This window comes from Peromyscus leucopus, chromosome 1 (genome assembly GCF_004664715.2).
Source record: "Peromyscus leucopus breed LL Stock chromosome 1, UCI_PerLeu_2.1, whole genome shotgun sequence".
Lineage (NCBI taxonomy): Eukaryota > Metazoa > Chordata > Mammalia > Rodentia > Cricetidae > Peromyscus > Peromyscus leucopus.
Genome location: NC_051063.1, coordinates 29654741 through 29674258, shown reverse-complemented (window position 1 = coordinate 29674258; position 19518 = coordinate 29654741). Strand labels below are relative to the sequence as shown.

At 44.6% G+C, this 19518-nt stretch overlaps 1 protein-coding gene across 1 annotated transcript in view; it reads left to right on the top strand.

Annotated features, from left to right (window-relative positions):
* Trub1 (TruB pseudouridine synthase family member 1) overlaps positions 1 to 4866 on the top strand; it is a 60902-nt gene extending 56036 nt beyond the window's left edge. Inside the window, exons 7-8 of the mRNA XM_028880974.2 lie at positions 2756 to 2812; positions 4474 to 4866. Of these exons, the coding sequence (XP_028736807.1) occupies positions 2756 to 2812; positions 4474 to 4733 (317 nt within the window). The 3' untranslated portion in view covers positions 4734 to 4866. The remainder of the gene's footprint in view (positions 1 to 2755; positions 2813 to 4473) is intronic.
* Positions 4867 to 19518: the final 14652 nt, after the last annotated feature.

The following is a 19518-nucleotide window of genomic DNA, read 5'->3' as shown; positions in this document are numbered from 1 at the left end:
CTGGCTGTGTTTTCAGAGGACCTGGGTTTGATTCCCAGCACCCACATGACAGTTCACAACCCTCCATAACTCAGTCTCAATGGTTCCAACACCTTCTTCTCACCTCCTTGGGCACCAGCTACACACATGGTATGCAGACATATGTGCAAATAGATTCCCCATACATGTAATAATAAAAATATATATAAGTTAATTTTGTTTTAGTTTTTATCTTACAGATACTTTTCCTTCCATTTTGATTCATACTCAATGCATTTCATTTTAGAGTAACTATTGATATGCCCCTTTCAGACAGAGCATGTTTAGTTAGTTTAGGGATAAAAGGCTGTAAAAGTGAACCGGTTTCTATCCTGTCCCTTCTTTGTGACCTGCAGGTTGGTTCCAATGATGGGAAAATATGGGAGAAATAGGTGAGACAGATGTGTTGTTGGACACCTGGTCACATTTTTAGTTCAGGCTGTCAATTTGAACATGTGATCCATATTTGAAGTAAATTTAAAAACGAAGAAACACTTGTTTCTATAGTTTAAAGTTGTCTATGTAGTTTTAAAATTTAGTTGTTAGTCCTTGGGCCCCTTGAAATCAATCCAGCCCTTCATTTCACAGTAATTGTGACTAGAATCCCTTTTAGATGGCATTTCCCAAAGCCTTTCCTTCCCTTACCTCACTGCTCATCCTCGCCCTCACAGCTTCTCCTCACCCTCACTGCTTCTCCTCTCCCTCACAGCTTCTCCTCTCCCTCACTGCTTCTCCTCGCCCTCGCTGCTTCTCCTCGCCCTCACTGCTTCTCCTCGCCCTCACTGCTTCTCCTCGCCCTCGCTGCTTCTCCTCTCCCTCACTGCTTCTCCTCACCCTCACTGCTCATCCTCGCCCTCACTGCTTCTCCTCTCCCTCACTGCTTCTCCTCTCCCTCACTGCTTCTCCTCTCCCTCACAGCTTCTCCTCTCCCTCACTGCTTCTCCTCACCTCACTGCTCATCCTCACCTCACTGCTTCTCCTCGCCCTCACTGCTTCTCCTCTCCCACACTGTTTCTCCTCTCCCTCACTGCTCATCCTCGCCCTCACTGCTTCTCCTCACCCTCACTGCTCATCCTCGCCCTCACTGCTTCTCCTCTCCCTCACTGCTCATCCTCGCCCTCACTGCTTCTCCTCTCCCTCACAGCTTCTCCTCGCCCTCACTGCTTCTCCTCTCCCACACTGTTTCTCCTCGCCCTCACTGCTTCTCCTCACCCTTGCTGCTTCTCCTCACCCTCACTGCTTCTCCTCACCCCACAGCTTCTCCTCGCCCTCACTGCTCATCCTCACCTCACTGCTTCTCCTCACCCTCACTGCTTCTCCTCTCCCTCACTGCTTCTTCTCTCCCTCACTGCTTCTCCTCACCTCATTGCTTCTCCTCTCCCTCACAGCTTCTCCTCTCCCTCACAGCTTCTCCTCGCCCTCACTGCTCATCCTCGCCCTCACTGCTCATCCTCGCCCTCACTGCTCCTCCTCGCCCTCACTGCTTCTCCTCGCCCTCACTGCTTCTCCTCGCCCTCACTGCTTCTCCTCGCCCTCACTGCTCATCCTCGCCCTCACTGCTCATCCTCGCCCTCACTGCTCATCCTCGCCCTCACTGCTTCTCCTCGCCCTCTCTGCTTCTCCTCACCCTCACTGCTTCTCCTCGCCCTCACTGCTTCTTCTGGCGTTCTTACTTCACACATAGTAAGTTCCTGCAGAAGGTGGTACAGTTAAGGAAACAAGACTTTTGCTTACATTTCCTGATTCTAAATGACTTGACACATAATGAAGGGGGAAAAAGCCCTACAGAGTGGTCCTTTCCGTCCGCTCCATGAAAGTGCAGCGTCCTCTTCGGCAGCGCAGAGATGCCGTGAACGATCAGGGTTTCCTGGCTGCGTGTACGTCAGAAGTGCCTGATTGTCCTGACTGGAGTTCAAGGGCGTGTGTGAGCAGCTGTCTTCTGAAGTGCCACTCAGAAATGCTGCCACAACCCAGGGTGACCCCGGTGCTCCGCTCCCTTCTCGGCTCGGTAGCCCCCGGTTGTGAGCTGTAGACGAGAATTAAAGTCCCCGGGTGCTGAGCTTGGATTAGTCCGTCCATCTCTCTGTTTGATTGTGCAACTTGAAACGATGTAGAAGCGGAGTGTGTGGCAGCCCCACCCAGAGCGTCGGTGAGCCCTTCCTGCAGGCCTCCTCTCCACCCAGCACGTGAGGCCCTGCTGATCAGCTCTACTGCAGTGTGGGGCTTTATCTCATTATGGTTTTAGCACCCTAAGCGTGGTTCTTCTCATTGCCAAAGGGATTTTTTGGTTCAATTTTTTCAAATGTTATAAAATCTGAAAATATTTTTAAAACCTACAGCTCATGATAGAAAAGCTGAGATTTCTGACCATTTCAAACATAATAAATGGACAAAGTATACACATCTGAAAATGTTTTTTAGCATCTATAGCTCATGATAGCAAAGCTGGGATTTCTATTTAAAACCTATTAAATGAACAAGGCTGAGGTATTAACGTGATGCGGCTTGCCAGTTAATTTAAAATGTGTTCATGACTTTCTGCCTGCTCCACACTCTGACTTTTCAATCTCACAAACACATATGCCGCCGGATGAATAATTTATGGTTTAGCACATAAATATTTTATGGCTCGATTGTTTGCATAGTGCGTTTTTACATGTGTTGAAGAGCATCATTTTTATGTAAAGTGGATCTCTCAGGAGGTCAGCCTTTTACCAGGTCTCTGCTAACATTCCAGATGTTGAATGCGGAGGAGGCTTTTACATCAGAAGCTTGGTCAGTGACATTGGCAGAGGTAAGCAGAAGGCTGAATTATGAATTATCATTTGGAGAGCAATGCTCCTTTTTGATGGGAAAGGGAATTTTCCGTTTTTCATTTTTCTGAGTACTGGCCGAGGAGCTGAACTGTTGCTGCTTTTAGCTCAGATGCATTGTGGGTTTATAGTGTGCGCTCACAAGCCCTAGCAGCTGCAGCGAGGGCTGGTAATGGGGTGGGCGTGAAACACAGACAGAGGAGCAGAAAACGAACACAGTGATAATGGATGAAAAAAACAACATTTTTTCCAAGTAAAACATTTTAACTCAAAGTGGATGTCAGGAACAAAAAGATTTATCCTTCTAAAAACTATTTACATTGGTACAAATCAATTTTTTTTTTTTTAAACTGGAAGCCACAATCTTATAAGCACCTGGAGAGTTCTGGCTCTGCCTCTCCGTTCCCTGGCCACATGACAGTGGACAGGTCACATTGTCTTATTTGCAGAGTAAGGGGAATAATTGCCTCTTGGGATTGTGAGATAGATCATTGAATCTACTCTGAGAAAAAAGATAAAGAAATAATAGGATAAATAGGTAGGTCACTGCATCTACACTGAAGAACAAGGGGAAGATATAAAAATGACAAAAGGTAGACTACTGAATCTATTATGAAAAGAAAAAAGAGAGAATATGGATATAAGATAAAAAGGGAGATTATGGAATCTACTTTTAAAAAGGAACTACTTGTTTTAAATAAGTAATGAAAATTTTTTGGTCTGAGTTTATCAGATGTTACTGGACTGGACATTGTTAATATATATAATGGAGTTTTTTGTCTGAATCTGTCAAATGTTAATAAACTAGACATTGTTAATGTAATCTTGACTGTATATTGCATATACTTATTGGAGATAGTTTTTCTTGTATTAGTTATAAGTTTTTTTTTTTAATTTTAGACAAAAAGAGAGGAAATGTGGTGGTATTGTGTTCCCCAAAATATTGTGTACCCTAATAAATTTATCTGGGGTCAGAGAACAGACAGCCACTAGATACAAAGGCTAGAAAATGGTGGCACTCACACCTTTAATCCTAGCATTCCAGAGATAGAAATCCCTCTGGATCTCTGTGAGTTCAAGGCCACATTGGAAACAGCTAAGCATGGTGACACACACCTTTAATCCCAGAAAGCCAGCCTTTAATCCCAGAGAGTGGTGGTAGAAAGTAGAAAAGTATATAAGGCGTGAGGACCAGAAACTAGAAGCATTTGGCTGGTTAAGCTTTCAGGCTTCTAGCAGCAGTTCAGCTGAGAGCCATTGGGATGAGGACACAGAAGCTTCCAGTATGAGGAAACAAGTCCAGCTGAGAAGTTGGCCAGGTGAGGTTAGCTGTGGCTTGTTCTGGTTCTCTGATCTTCCAGTGTTCACCCCAATACCTGGCTCAGGTTTGATTTTATTAATAAGACCTTTTAAGATTCATGCTACAGGATTGCTTCAAGTGCCAAGTGGTTTTGAAAAGCAGGTGTAAGTAAGTTTAGACCACTAAAGAGTCTTCCCTGCTTAAGCTCTGGTTTACCTCAGGCTCTGGACTTTTGTACTGGGCTAGTACCCTGAGACGTCTGAGTAGATTTCTGTTGTTTGAAAATTTGCAGATTGTGAATACGTGTGACTCACCTTACGTTTTCACTTTTGGGTGCTGTAGAACTCTCTTCCTGTGCCAACGTGCTGGAGCTGACCCGCACCAAACAGGGGCCATTTACACTTGAAGAGCATGCCCTCCCTGAAGACAGGTGGACCATCGATGACATCACACGGTCCCTGGAGCACTGCTCATCTCTTCTGCCAGATGAGCTGTCATTTAAAAAATCACGATCTGAGCAATCCAGTGACCAGGCTCTAAGCTATGAATATATAACTCTAAGCGAGGCAAAGAGAGAAGAGGATGCAACCAAGACACTTTGAGACCGGCCGGGGAGGGTCATTTCCTGGTTCGTGTGTGTACCCGGCCCAGGAGTGGTCATTCTTTGCAAGACGTCTTAATGTCGCTGAATGACGAATATGATTGGATTCAGATAAATCAGCTTCCTGAATTTGATCTTTCCTTAGTCTTTTTCATATAAAAAAGTAAACAATTTTCTAATCACGGAAAACAAGTCGTCCTGTTAGCGTCACAGAAGCAAGTGGACTGAGTGTCACGTTGTTTTGTTTACACTGCCGGGGCCCCACTGTTCTGGAATGCTGTGAGTATATTTGAAGTGTTGAGTATTGAACTGTCCTGTGTGTCTTCAGAGCTTGGGGCTGTTGTGAAGCGCTGTACTGATGGGCTGTGTTTCTTAGATCCACAGACTTCTGCTCCTACTACTGACAGAACGTAGTAGGTGATATGTGTTTAGTCTTGTCTCCTGTCTAGAGCAGAACTGGGCTCCTGTAGCTGTGTATTGTGGCAGCTATTTCTGTGGTCAGCCACATCGTATCAAATAACTGAAAACGTGAGTTTTAGGATATAAACTAAAGAATGTATCTTGGGCCGGGCGGTGGTGGCGCACGCCTTTAATCCCAGCACTCGGGAGGCAGAGGCAGGCGGATCTCTGTGAGTTCGAGGCCAGCCTGGGCTACCAAGCGAGTCCCAGGGAAAGGTGCAAAGCTACACAGAGAAACCCTGTCTCGAAAAACAAAAACAAAAACAAAAACAAAAAAAAAAATGTATCTTGGATTAAAATTCTGTCCTGCCTGCTCGTCAGCGTGTGTCTGTGTCTCTCCATGGTTTCTCTGTGTCTGTGTCTCTCGGTGACATGGTTTCTGTAGTTACTTACTCCTTCAGCTGATGCTGTGGCGTGGAGAGCTCCTCTGCCACTCTCAAGTGCTGGTTTCACGTAGCTTCAGGAAGCTCTCACCCCCCATAATATGATCTTGACAATGTGATCACTTTTAAAAGTAGCAAATTCCATGAGTTTCTAATTGTTTTGTTATGGGAATATTTATTTATTCACTTATTTGTGTGTTTTGGGTTCTTGGAGACAAGGTCACCTTAACTGGGGATAGTGGAGCTGGAGAAGAGGCTCTGTGGTTAGGACTCGGCTCCTTATCAGCATACCTCAGAGGTTAGATCTGAGCACCAACGTTAGGTGCCTCTACTACTCAAACCCAGAGCAGCTCAGCACCCTCTTCTGTCCTTGTGGGCACCTGGGAACACACATGCCCCCATGCACACACAGATGAAATAGTTGCTTTAAAAGGCATATGGATTAACCCAGGATGACCTCACTGTACAGTCAGGGCTTCTCCTGTCTCTGCTCCCAAGTGCAGTGACTACAGTAGTACACACTATATCCTGTAGGGACACAATACACTGTGCAGCTTTGCCCACGTGTAGAGACCACAGGCGTACGCTGCTATATTACGTAGGGATACAATACACTGTGCAGCTATGACAACACTCAGATCTTCATTTCCTTCGGTATATTTTCAAAAATATTTATTAAACATTTCATAAAAGACAAGAATTTATACTTTTTGGATTGCCATTCTTTTTAAAGGTTCTTGCCTCTAACTAAAAATATTTTAAATAAGTGGACTAATGGTCTTGTTATGGTTACTGTAATGTAAACCTAATATAAAAAGTTAGATGCTTCAACAGAACAGTCTCAGTATATTGGCAACATTTTTAATAAAAATGTTAAAACTAATTCTGGGCAGGCAGATGGCTCAGCAGGCAAAGAAAAGAACTTACCCCCACACCTGATAAAAGCTGCGTTCTGGTCCCTGGGCAACCTACGTGATGGAGGGAGAGAACCTACTCCAGCAAGTTGTCCACATCCACTGTATAGCACGTGCACACTTACCTCCACCCTATACATATAAAAAACGAATAATGTCTTTTTAAATTTAAAAACTAATTCTTAGTGTAAGACAGAAAAAAGTATTGCTGTCACGGTAAATTTATAAATTAGAAGTTTTGTAATTTTGAGCCGGTTGTCATGGTGCAGCCTTTAATCCCAGCACTCAGGAGGCAGAGGCAGGAGGATCTCTGTGAGTTCGGGGCCAGCCTGGGCTACAGAGTGAGTTGTTCCAGGCCAGCCAGGACTATGGAGTGAGACCCTGTAAGTCTGTAACTTTGCTCCTGTCTAGTTCTCTGTGATTTGTGTAGGTAAACGTAGCAGTAGATCCTGCTGTTGGAACGGCACAGGCTGCCTATAATCTGTCTTCACAAACAGCAGAAGTCCGAATAGACCACGCAGCTGAGGGATTTCTTTTGCCTTTATCAATATAAACTTTACACATACACTCTTCTGATGGGAAAGAGTAGACTGTGAAAAGGCAAGTCAGTTCTAGAAATGGTAGCCAGTTTTTTTCCTTTCGTTTGAAAATGCTGAGGAAAATTGTGCACGTTAAAAAATTATCCATAACGTTCCCCATCCTAATGCAGCCATTTTAGATTTCATTTCATATTGTATTTCTCTTTTTATTTACATAATCCAGGCACCTATGCTCTGATTGACTTTTCATGTGGCGTTTATCTGAGTGTGGTTAGTCGTGATGATGAACTCAGTCCTGTTGGTACATCCATAAGAGCTTCTCAGCTTTCTTAGGACAGTTCTCGAGTGTGGTTATTGTGGGCATTGTGGAAAGAACAGTCTGCTGTTCCCCGGGGGGCCACATTCACAGTCTCACCGTTTGGGATTGTATACATTGTTGCTAAAGTTTCTCTGCTTTTGTGTGATTTGTCTTTATACTCTGATCATTTGTATAAATAAATGTCTGGATGGTTTCCTTTATACGGTGCATGTCGTATTTGTACTAAGTGCTTAGCAGAAGCATTTTTCATGGCCTGTCTTAGTTTCTTTTCTGGGTCCTGTGATTAAATGTCCTGACAAACGTGACCGAAGTGAAGTGCTTGCTTTGGCTCCAGTTCAAGGGTGCAGCCCATCAGAGCAGGGAAGGCATGCTGCTCAGAGCTGCACGGTCGGGACGCTGCTCAGAGCTGTACTGTCAGGACGCTGCTCAGAGCTCCACGGTCGGGACGCTGCTCAGAGCTCCACGGTCAGGACGCTCTCAGAGCTCCACGGTCAGGACGCGCTGCTCAGAGCTCCACGGTCAGGACGCTCTCAGAGCTCCACGGTCAGGACGCTGCTCAGAGCTGCACGGTCAGGACGCTGCTCAGAGCTCCACGGTCAGGACGCTGCTCAGAGCTCCACGGTCAGGACGCTGCTCAGAGCTGCACGGTCAGGACGCTGGTCAGAGCTGCACGGTCAGGACGCTGCGTCAGAGCTCCACGGTCAGGACGCTGCTCAGAGCTCCACAGTCAGGACGCTGCTCAGAGCTGCGCGGTCAGGACGATTCAGCCACAAATGTTAGTACTCACTGGCTTTCTCCATTTTACACAGTCCAGGGCCCCTGCCTGGGGAATGGCCCTGCACACTGCTGTCAGGATCCTCCCGTCTCCCAGGCGTGCCCAGGGCCCGTCTCCCAGGAGGCTCTGGAGCCTGCCAAGCTGGCGGCTCCGAGAACTTGTGTCTTGCTTTTTAGACTTGGGTTTTGTTGTCCATACTTGCTGACTCATTTTCTTCATTTTTTCCCTCTGCCATTGTCAGATGTGTGAATATGAATGGTTAAAATGTATTAAAATTTAAAATATTTCAACTTTCATGGGTAGCTGAAACCAAGACACAAACTCTGAAAAAGTTCAAGATTCATCCTTTTTTAAATTTTAATCAAAACATTGAAGAAATATATGTGACTTATGTGTCTTAGGCCTTAGGATACATGGCATAATAAATCATTTTACTTGCAGACAAAAGACAAGTTAGAGTTTTCTGAAGATACCCCAGCATGGAACATACCCAGTCACCTCATTTTGATTCTTTAACCCTTACGTTTCTGAGAAATATTGTGTTCACCTGAAAGTTGTTTAAAATAGTCATAGGATTTATTTTCTGACCTTGAATCCACAAACATCAAAATATGGGAATTTGTTCTTTAAAAACTCAAAATCGCCATTGGTGAACAGGGGTAAACTCCTGTTTCCACATGCTCATGGGATCTTCCATAATGAAGTAATTCACGGTTGTGGACTCACCGGGATCCCCCGTCTAAGAACAATGGGGACAGTTTCTGCCCCTCTGACCAGTTTGAAATCCATATCAAACTTACAGTGAGCATTTAGAGGTTCAGTTGGATGGTGAGTCATTCTGTTTCTAAGGAAGAAAGTGATTTACATCGTATCATGATCTGGATAATGGAAAACGTGATTCAAAAGCACTCTAAAGCCCCGTGCATTTATTAAGCAGATGGAGACAACAGTGTGAAGCTTGGCACTGATGATTGTAATAGCTGAAAATTTAGATAGAAGGACTGTCTTTGAGGGTTTGGTTCTTAAGGTGTGCGCAGGTCCAGCTTGCCTTGGCCCTCTGGTGAATACAGATGTTAAGCAGGCATCACACCGTCACCCAGATCAGCAATACCTTTCATTTAGCAACGTGTAAATTAAGTTCTTTAAGTAGTATGTTTTCAGATTGATGTTAAAAATGCTGAAGCCAGTCACAAAGTTGTTAGGTATTGTTTTCTGTTTCATTTCTCTTAGAAAGCGATGTAATAAGATTGTTTCTGTGTCTACCATCTATTGGCTCTTTGATGGATTACGTTATTTTTGAAGGACTCAGTCCACTCACCCTTGAGGCGAAGGAGACCGTCTGGCCTGTTTCTAGGACCGTCCACAGGCTTTGTGTCCTCAGGAACTCGTTCCTGAGGAACTGGGGGTTTACGACATTTACTGACTCTGGGAGATTCCCACCCTGCGTTCCTTTGCATAGTACATGTCTTCTAACGGTTATCAATTTCTCGTATGCTCACATTTCCTTCTGGGCATCAACCCCTCTTTCACAGTTTCCCCATCCCTTCATCCCTCCATGCTGAATCCTGAGTTTCCACAAATCTTTTTTCCACATGCTTCCTTTGGCCGTTTTTATTTACTACCTATCATTTATTTCAGTGACTGTTGTATTCTGTTTTATTTCTAAAACATCACAGTATATTATATATAATGTATTATTTAAAATCTGCTTCTTTGTGTGTGTGTGTGTGTGTGTGTGTTGTGTGCCCCTCCCCATGGCACAAAGGATCGAACCCAGGACCTCATTCATATTTAGCCATTGTCCTTCCACTGAGCTGTATCCCAAAGCCCATGTTGTCTTATTCCTTCACCAGGGTTTCTGTGAACATGTGTTTTTAAAGTTTTATTAATGACTTAATATGTATACAGAAAACTGTTCATAAGTGGATCGCTTCACATGGTTTCAGAAACAGAACACATGTAACCAGTGTGTAAATCAAGAAACAGAACACCCCTGCCCCTGCCTGCCCCCAAGTCCGGAAGCTTCTTTGGTCACTCGCTCTCCGGCCCCACCCACCACCAAGAGTCACACCTCTAACATTGTGCATTTTTATTATTTTGTCTGCTTTGTGCGTTGTAGAAGTGTAAGCATATGGTTTGTGCTCTTCCATGTCTGCTCAGGGGTGTGTGTGTGTGTGTGTGTGTGTGTGTGTGTGTGTGTTGTTGCTGCCTTAGCCCAGGCTGCTACAGCGAATACCACAGATGGGATGGCTCAGTCAGCAGCTGTTTACCTTGGGAAGATCGGGGTGCCAGCATGGTCTTGTTCCTGATCAAGTCTCTTCTGGCTCGCCAAATCCTCTTGGGACGGGGAGAAAAGTCCCTGTCCCTCCTCTTCACACAGGGCACTATCTCATCGTGGGCTCCAACTCAGGGCTTCCTCTAAGCTTACTTGTTTCACACAGGCTCTACCTCCTGAGCATGACAGGGTTGGGCTGTTGTAGTGATTTGAGTGAGAACGTCCACTGTAGACTTAGATATTTGAATGAATGCGTAGCCCCAGCTGGGGACAGACTTGCTGGAGGAAGTGTCACCCTTTGAGATGAAAAGCTTCATGCGTGAGCTCTCATCTGCCTGTCTCAGCCTCCATGCCTCTCTGTGATGGCTCCTGTTCCCTCTGAAACCTTAAACACAAACCGACCCTCTGGTTACGGTGTGTTGTCACAGCAACAGAAAGGAGCCTACTCTGAACACCATGCAAGCGTCGGGAGTCAGAAAACGTCGGACTTCTGCCGTGGCCACGGGCTTAGTGTCTGTCCCCTGTGCGTAGCATTGAGCCTCCTCTGTTCCACCCAGTGACAGGCACTGCTTCGTGTCAGATGACGGGCTCTGTGAACTACCTAGTACTCACCTCCTGTAACAATGCACACTCTTTTGCATTGGCTGTTTCTAAGAGTGGGTCCAGGTCGTAAGGTGTGTGGATGTGAAGCTTTGATAGCTCCCAGGAGCAGGTTCTCAACGCTTAGCAGCAGCGCCCCGGAATGTGGGCAGTTACACACTGGCGCTGGCTCTAGATGTTCTCTTAGCCATGTACACAGATGTGTGTCATCACAGTGCAGCTGTAACAGTCACCCCCCCACACCACACACACCCACATACACCCCCCATACACACCCACACACCCATGCACCCCACACACACCACACCCACACCCCACACATACCACACGCACATATACACCACACACACACACACACACACACACACACACCATCCCCCCCCACACACACATATACCCCCCACACACACACCCCACACACACACACCCACACACACACCCCACATACACACCCCACACACCCACACTCACACTCCACCCACACCCCACACACCCACACTCACATTCCACCCACACACCCCACACACCCACACTCACACTCCACATACACACCCACACACACCCACACTCACACTCCACATACACACCCCACACACCCCCAAGCCCTACCCACGCCTCCAACCTCCGCAGTTACTTTGTCTGACTTCCGAGTTAATCTTGTCTGTTTAGTGGTTTCTGGTAATTCATTTAACTGAAATTCCTTTTTTAAGATTTTTTTTTATTATTTTTAAAACTAAGTATAGGTGTGTGTGTCTGTCTGTCTGTCTGTCTGCATGTGGGTATGTACATATGAGTGCTTGTGCCCACAGAAGCCAGAGTCGTGGAAGCCCCTGGAGCTTGAGTTACAGATGGTTCTAAATCATCGGACATGAGTACTGGAAACCAAACTCGTTTCTCTGGAAGAGAAGTGTTGGTGAACCCAGAACCACCCACATTCCAGAGCCAGGTGTTCCCCCAGCCTGCCTTCAGGGACTCCGTGCCAGCAGCCACATCACCGGCTGCCGAATGAGACACATTTCCACTGTTGCCATGAGTCAATCTCTCTCTCTCTCTCTCTCTCTCTCTCTCTCTCTCTCTCTCTCTCTCTCTCTCTCTCTCTCTCTCTCTCTCTGTCTCTCTCTCTCTCTCTCTGTCTCTTCTCTCTCTCTCTCTCCATCTCTCCCTCCCTCCCTCTCTGCCCCAGAACCCAAACAAGCAGCTCTTAGCCACTGATCTCTCTCTCCAGCCCTTACTCCACTCATCTGAAACTCTTACAGACTGTGTTCTAATACTGGTTTTTAAAATCTCCTCATTCTCAGCCAAGGCAGAGTTGGGTCCTGGGTTCATCCCACGAATCTTTATCTGTGTGGACAGCGGCTCGCTCTGGTGCATCCCTGCAGAGGCATGGAGATTAGCTCTGCCAATCAGAGGCCCACTGCTCCACATGTGAAGTGAGTGTGTGCTTGTAATAAAACTCCAGGTACACAGCAAAAGACAGACCTGAAGAGAGAAATGGGGAAGACTCAGAACTGGCCACATCAGCTCTCCCTGTGACTCGCGGACAAAGTGGGTAAAAGCCCAGGGAACAGCAAAACCAAGCGTGGTAATGAATGCTATGGAAAAACTGAACGCTAGCAATCACGTGACCTGCGTGACTTACAGAATCCTCTGCCAACAGTGGAAACATGGTTGCAAAGGATGTACATAAGTCAGTACAAGGTCAACCATTTCAGTCTCATAAAGCAACTTGTAATACACTTACGAGATTAAAGCCATATATTTTATAGTCATGTATTTTGTGATCTCCAACACAATAAAATTAAGAGACCAATCAGAATTCCTCTAGTATTTAGAAATTAAATAACAAACTTCAAGACAACGTAATGGGTGAAAGATACATCACAATGGAAATTATTTTAAATGGAATCATAACCATGTAAAGACTACAAAAACACCAAATGCTAACAACATGCAGTCTTCACAATCAGATAACCTACATCTTGGAAATCCCTATAGCCACTAACATACTTATTTAAACAAAAAAGCAGACAAATGCTTTCACTCAAAGACCAGAAACAAGGAAATGACTCTGTCTATTTTTATCTGTCTTCTATGTATCAGTCCATCTGTCATCTATCTGTCCATCCATCCATCCTATCTACTATTAGTTCTACTGGAGAATCATGACAAGACAGCCACTTCAATCCCGCCTGCCTGTTCTATATTTTGCCCAAAGTACGTTTGTTCCCCATCTCTTAGAGGAATTTCTCACCCCTTTGAATTTACCTTGCATCCTTCACGCCCTGATATCTCAAAGCATTATCCAGTGTCTTGTTATGATTAGGGTAGAATTTGATACTCTTGGGGCTTTCTGTGTACTTAAATTATGCCCCACAGCATTTATAGTTGAAAGAATTTTGAGATTATTTTGTCTATTTTTGGTTAAAAAAAAATGGACCCCACTGTATCCTAAAAGTAAGAAACTAATGTAGTTAATTGTAGTTCCTTAGAAAACAGTCTGAAGGAGAGTACTCAGTCGGCGGGATGCTTGTGGCAGTATGAGGACCTGAGTTCAACCCCGGATCCATGTAGAAAACCAGATGTGATGGCACATGCTGGTGATCCCAGCACAGGAGAGGCAGAGACGAGGTGCTCCCCAGCCAGGCAGCTGAAACCCGTCTGCAAATCCCAGGCCAGTGAAAGACTGTCTCAGAGAACAAAGTGGAAAGCTTCCCAAGGAAAGGGAACCAAGGTTGAGCTGTGGCCTACACACACACACACACACACAGTCTTACACTCAGACACACTCACATATACACAATCTCACACATACATACACTAAAAACCATAATCTGTCAAGCAGTAAAGAAAACATTTAATTTTTCCTGTACTGGGATGCTTTGAAACATTCCACCTCATCCTTTCGTTACAGGAGAAGAAAGCACAGCAAAGTGGCTTCTACCTCCAAATTATTGCATTAGCCAGGACAGCACTTAGAGGCCAGGTATCAAGTCACTAATGTTCTCTGTGTCCACAGAGCTGGCAATATGATTGAAAGGTGATGACTGGTTCGTTTTATTCTGTATAATTTAAATACATCAGTTGTCAAAATATTCACAAGTGACTTTCCTCTGAGGAGATAAGCTATGGTCTACAAAAGACGTCCAGGCCTTTAAGAGCTTTCACTTAACTTGAGGTGGCACTTCAAGAAGAGCGCGCGCACACGCAGTGCAGGGCTGTGTACCATCATCAGTGAGTGTGTTTGTCAAGAAGGGTTTAATGGGACAATAATTCATTCCTGAAAACATCTGTTACGCTCCCGCTGAAAGGAGAGGAGAGAACACAGGATGTCATAGGGACAGACAGGCTTTGAGTCACTCTTGAACTGTATATCCAGAGAGTCACAAGGACAGAGCAGCCCAGGGAGGGAGACTAGTCCCACAAAGACAGCAGAGGGCATGGCGTGGTCAGTCAGTAAGAGTCGGGTCTGAATGGAGGAAGAGATCTGAGTCATTTGGGATGATGTCATTTGGAGCCTTGCAGTTTGATCAGGATTCAGGGATGTTTCAGAGGACAGACTGGCTCATATGGCAGCTTTCCTTAAGGAGGTTACACGTAACACAGTTAAGTAGGTAGAAGCAGGAGGCAGACACCCAGTCGGAAATGAGTATGGAGCAGTCACGGCAGATTGAGGTCATAAACTACAAACTGAAGTATCATTAGGTGATGGACATTTGAATGAACAGCAAAAAAGAAATTGATGGTCCTTAGTGATTTGCTAGATAATTGAGGGTTATGAAATTGAAGGACAAAATGATTAGCAATAATTTTTCTTGAAGGAAATGAAGCTGAAATTTTGTATGAGTCGCATTTTCTTAGGCATTGAGTAGCTGGTAACAGTTGTCTGTGATGGGGACATTCACCATGCATTCTCCTCTTTTACCAGAAGATGAGCCTCTTGGAAAGGCTCTTCAGAGGGTGTGGTGTGTAGGGGTCTGTGATGTTGGTCTATATAGGGCTTCCTAACTGTGATGTGAAGCACTAAGTCTTGCTAGTGGTTGAATGCATGGGCTCTGGATGACACATTTTCCCAACTCTGCTGCTACCATTAGCTGTTAACCTTAGACAAGTTAATTCACTTTCCTAAGCCCCAGGTTCCTTGCTTGTCAAGTGGGTATTAATACTCTCCTTCACAAAGTCAGTCCTGAACCCCAAATTAGATGATTCAGATAGGTATTTAGTATGATTCTTAGAGTCCAGGAAATAGTGATCAGTGAATAGTTACATATACCACACACCTGACATTACACAGAGGAGAAGGAAGGTGACATTCTCCTGGTCTGTGGGTCTTAATCACATGCATTTCTCTTGTTTGAGTAACAAGATGTGAACTACACGTCTTTCGTGGCAGCAGACATTATTAAATGGTGAGGTAAAGCCACTGATGCAAGTGAAAAGACTAGAGAACAGAGTCATCCACATTTGCACAGCAGGTATGTTGAGTGCCCTAAACTGAATGCACATATTTAATTCATTTACTCTTTGCTTGGAGGCCCATCCCATCATCTCCCCACCATCTAAGAGCTTGTCTTTGAACCATGCCCAGCTGTTTTCTATAAAACTGGTACCAAGCAATCCCAAGCCAGATTTGTCTATACATATACAGACACAGCATTACCATTAGCACATCAGTTCTTTGTGGTTTCACATTCCAGTTTCATTATCTGTAGTTAGTCACTATCTGAAACTATAAAATAAGAATTTCTAGCTACAAACATTTCATAAATTCTACGTAATGTTTATTAGAGTGTTTTTAGTCCATTCTGTTTTATTGTTACTGGTCAGTTGTTGTACCTTGCTGCCTCATTTATATCATAGAAGCTGGCACACATGAGTGTTGTACTCTCTGCAGATTGAGGCATTCAGTGGGGATCTTGGAATGCACCCCTGCAATAAGGGGCCAATTACCTTAAAACCCTTTCACTCACATTATTTCATTAGTCCCTTCCAGCTAATCCTGTGATGTCAGTAGGTCTGTCTTTAGTTAGGTGAAGAACTTGAAGAGGCACTGAGGGCATGGTGACTCCCCAAGATGGGGTTAGGGCTCTGTACACTCATGGCTGTTTGTATCACATCTGGAGAGAAGTGCTCTGAGGCACAGATGTTTAGTGGGAGGGACAAAACACATGCTGTAATGAAAAAAAAAGAAAAAAGAAGAAAGAAAAGAAAACAATTTTAAATAAAAAGACTGGGAGTAAAAGCAGAGAACAAGACATTTGCTTCCATTCTAGCATGGCAGAAAATGAGATACTTCTGGTTTGAACCTGAGCACGGGGTGGAACCGGCAGTGGTTTAACTTGGGTGAGACCCCTCTTGGACTACATCTGGTCTGGGACTTCTTGGTATGGATTTTATAAAAACCAGCTGGGCACAGTTCAAAGACAAGCAGCAGCATGGCGGAGGAGCTGATTGGTGGATTTATTAGCACAGACCAGCAGATTTAAATATGTGCAGCTCAGCTAAGCAAATACAAGAGAGGAGGCTAAATTTATACAAGTATCTGAAGTGTGTAAACGCTAAAAAGAGAGATTATTCATTTAACACAATACACAGGGGCATGATGTGCAATAATAGGATAAAAACTTAAGCTGAGCATATAAAATTTTTCCCGATAATGAATCTATTAAGGCTGGCTGTGGCACAGCCTTTCTCTAGAGAATCAATGGAAATTTCAGGCCTTATGGTTTTTAAAGCTTTCTTGGGAACTAGGTATTAGGTGTTAGAGCATTGTGACTCATTTGGTCAGGTGTGGTAATGGCCTTATGGTTGGATAAGGAAATGTCAGGGCTGGGGATACAGCTCAATTGGTCAAGTGCTTGCCTGGTATACACAAAGCCCTAAATTCAGTCCCCAGCGCCCCATATAATTGGACAGGTGGTGCACACCTGTAAGCCCAGCATTAAGGAGGTGGAGGGAAGGATTAGAAATTCTCCATCATCCTTGACTACGTAGCAAGCTTGAGGCCAGCCTAGAAAAATGAGACCCTGTCCCCAAAAGCAAAAGTGGGAGGGGGGCAGGATAGCTCAACAGCTAAGAGCACCATCACTGAGGCTGATGACCTGAGTCTGCTCCCCAGAACTCAGCGTGGTGTAAGGCAGAACTGGCTCCTGCAGGTTGCCCTGATGACCTGAGTCTGCTCCCCAGAACTCAGCGTGGTGTAAGGCAGAACTGGCTCCTGCAGGGTGCCCTGTGACCTTTGCATATGATGACACACCCCACGTGTGGCAATGCATTATGATAAAAGGGTCTCTTACGTTCTAAGAGATTTGAGCTTTTGCTGGACCTCACAGCCAGAGTTAATGGCACACCCTGAGGTCACTTAGTGCTGCTGTCCTACTCTGTACTCAAGCTGTTTCTTTAACCTGCCTTTAGGAGGATAATGTAACAACCAACCTTATCTGCCTTGGATTAAACTACCTTTACAATTTAAGCTAATGTTTAGCTGTAATCTGAAATTATGTTCTTTCATGCCCCTGACCCAGAGTAATGCATGTGTGTTTGCATTTGTGTAAGAATATTTTTTTTTGCTGCAAGTTATCAAATAGGATGAAAGTGGCTTATAAAATGAGTATCCACATACATTCTGAAAGCAGCATTCAGATATTGCTTGATAGTGTTGTGTTGGTTTCAGTTGAAGTCAATAACTTTATGCCACATAAAACTCTGTTGAAGATTTGTGCAAAAAATCCCTCATTCCTTCCCCGTGTGATACTTTCTCTGTTGGTCAATAAAAGAGAGAGTAAACCCCTCTGTTAGGACACAGACAGACAGACACACAGAGACAGACAGAGAGAGAGAGAGAGAGAGAGAGAGAGAGAGAGAGAGAGAGAGAGAGAGAGAGAGAGAGAGAAGAGAGACAGATGCATAGGACAGCCTTCAGGTAGGCACAGATTCAGACACATGGACAGACAGACAGAGGACAACGGAAGACACAGGAACAGTAAACTAAAGAATTCAAATCTGGGCTAGCACTTGGTTATGTGACATCCAGGGGAAGTGCTTGGATTTCTTTCCTTGATGTGATACTGACACATTATTGGTGACTCTGGGTTCATTATTAATCAAACCAAACACATCGAGTAAATAAATGAAATGTCTCTTCTCCAGTGTTACATACACTGGATTATTGACATACAACAAACTTATAGATTTGCTTTACAATACTGCAGCAAAGAAAGAGATGAGGGAAAAGAAATAGAAAGGGGAGGAAGAACAGGGGAAGAAGATGAGAGAAAGAAGGATGGATGAAGCCAGTGTGGCAGATTCTTGATCACCTGACTCTCAGGGGAGTACTGACAGTACATTTTACTATTTTTCTGCTTTCTCATACACTTGCAAACCTTCACAATAAAAAGTGTTGATTACGTTTTCCTGAACAAAATTTAGCAATTCACCTGTCCCTGGGCTCTGGGACTTAACAATGCCTTCCATTGGATGAACAGACTTCTGGTCAACCAGGACCCAGGAACTTTTCCATCTTGTTCTTTGGATGAAAGACACTTTCTAAATCTGTAGGTGGAAGTCAAGAAAATCCTTAGCACCAGGTGGTGGTGGCACATGCCTTTAATCCCAGCACTTGGGAGGCAGAGGCAGGCTGGTCTACAAAGCGAGTTCTGGGGCAGGCTCCAAAGCTACACAGAGAAACCCTGTCTTGGAAAAAAAATAGAAAATCCTTGGCAATGCAAATCTCTATTTTCATTCCCAGAGATGGGTCTTTTAAGGTGAAAGGCAGGTTGTTGAACCACTTCTCACAGGCCACCCCTGATCTTCTGTCATTGAGGGTAGAGCTGGTGTTTTGGGGATGACAGAATCTTGGTTTCTCAAATGGAGAAACAGTGCCCTTTTGTTGAGTTTGGGAAGAAAAAGGGTCATCCATAAAGGGGAGTGTGTGTGTGTGTGTGTGTGTGTGTGTGTGTGTGTGTGTGTGTGTGTTTAGATGAGAGTGGAAGTGAGTTTGACATTTGCTCAGCTGATTTACAGTACTTCTGTCTTACCTTTCAGGTCATTGGAATTAGAGTCGTATGCCTCTATGTTCAGCAGGAAGGGAAAGATTTGAAACCCCACTAAACATCCATAAATCTAGAGATTAAAACAAAAACAGAAAACAATAAAACCAGACTGTGGAGATAGTTTTTCAGGTAAAAGTACTCGCCAGGCAAGTAGGAACAGCATTTGAACCCTCTGTACCCACATAACTGCCAGATAGGTATCCTGGTGACCAGTCTGTAGTTCCATCATGTCATAGGCAGAGACAGGCTCCCAAGAGCAAGATGGCTAGCTAGACTAGTCAAAGCTACGAGTTCTGGGCTTGAGTGAGAGGTATAAAAGATTCAGAGTGATAGAGGAAGACACCAGATGCAAACTTCCGCTTTCTACATGCACACACACTTGGAGATATACACCTGAACACACGTGCACTCACACATGCAAAAACAAATAAAACCAAATCAAAACAATAGAGAATCGAGTTGGAGGTCTAGCTC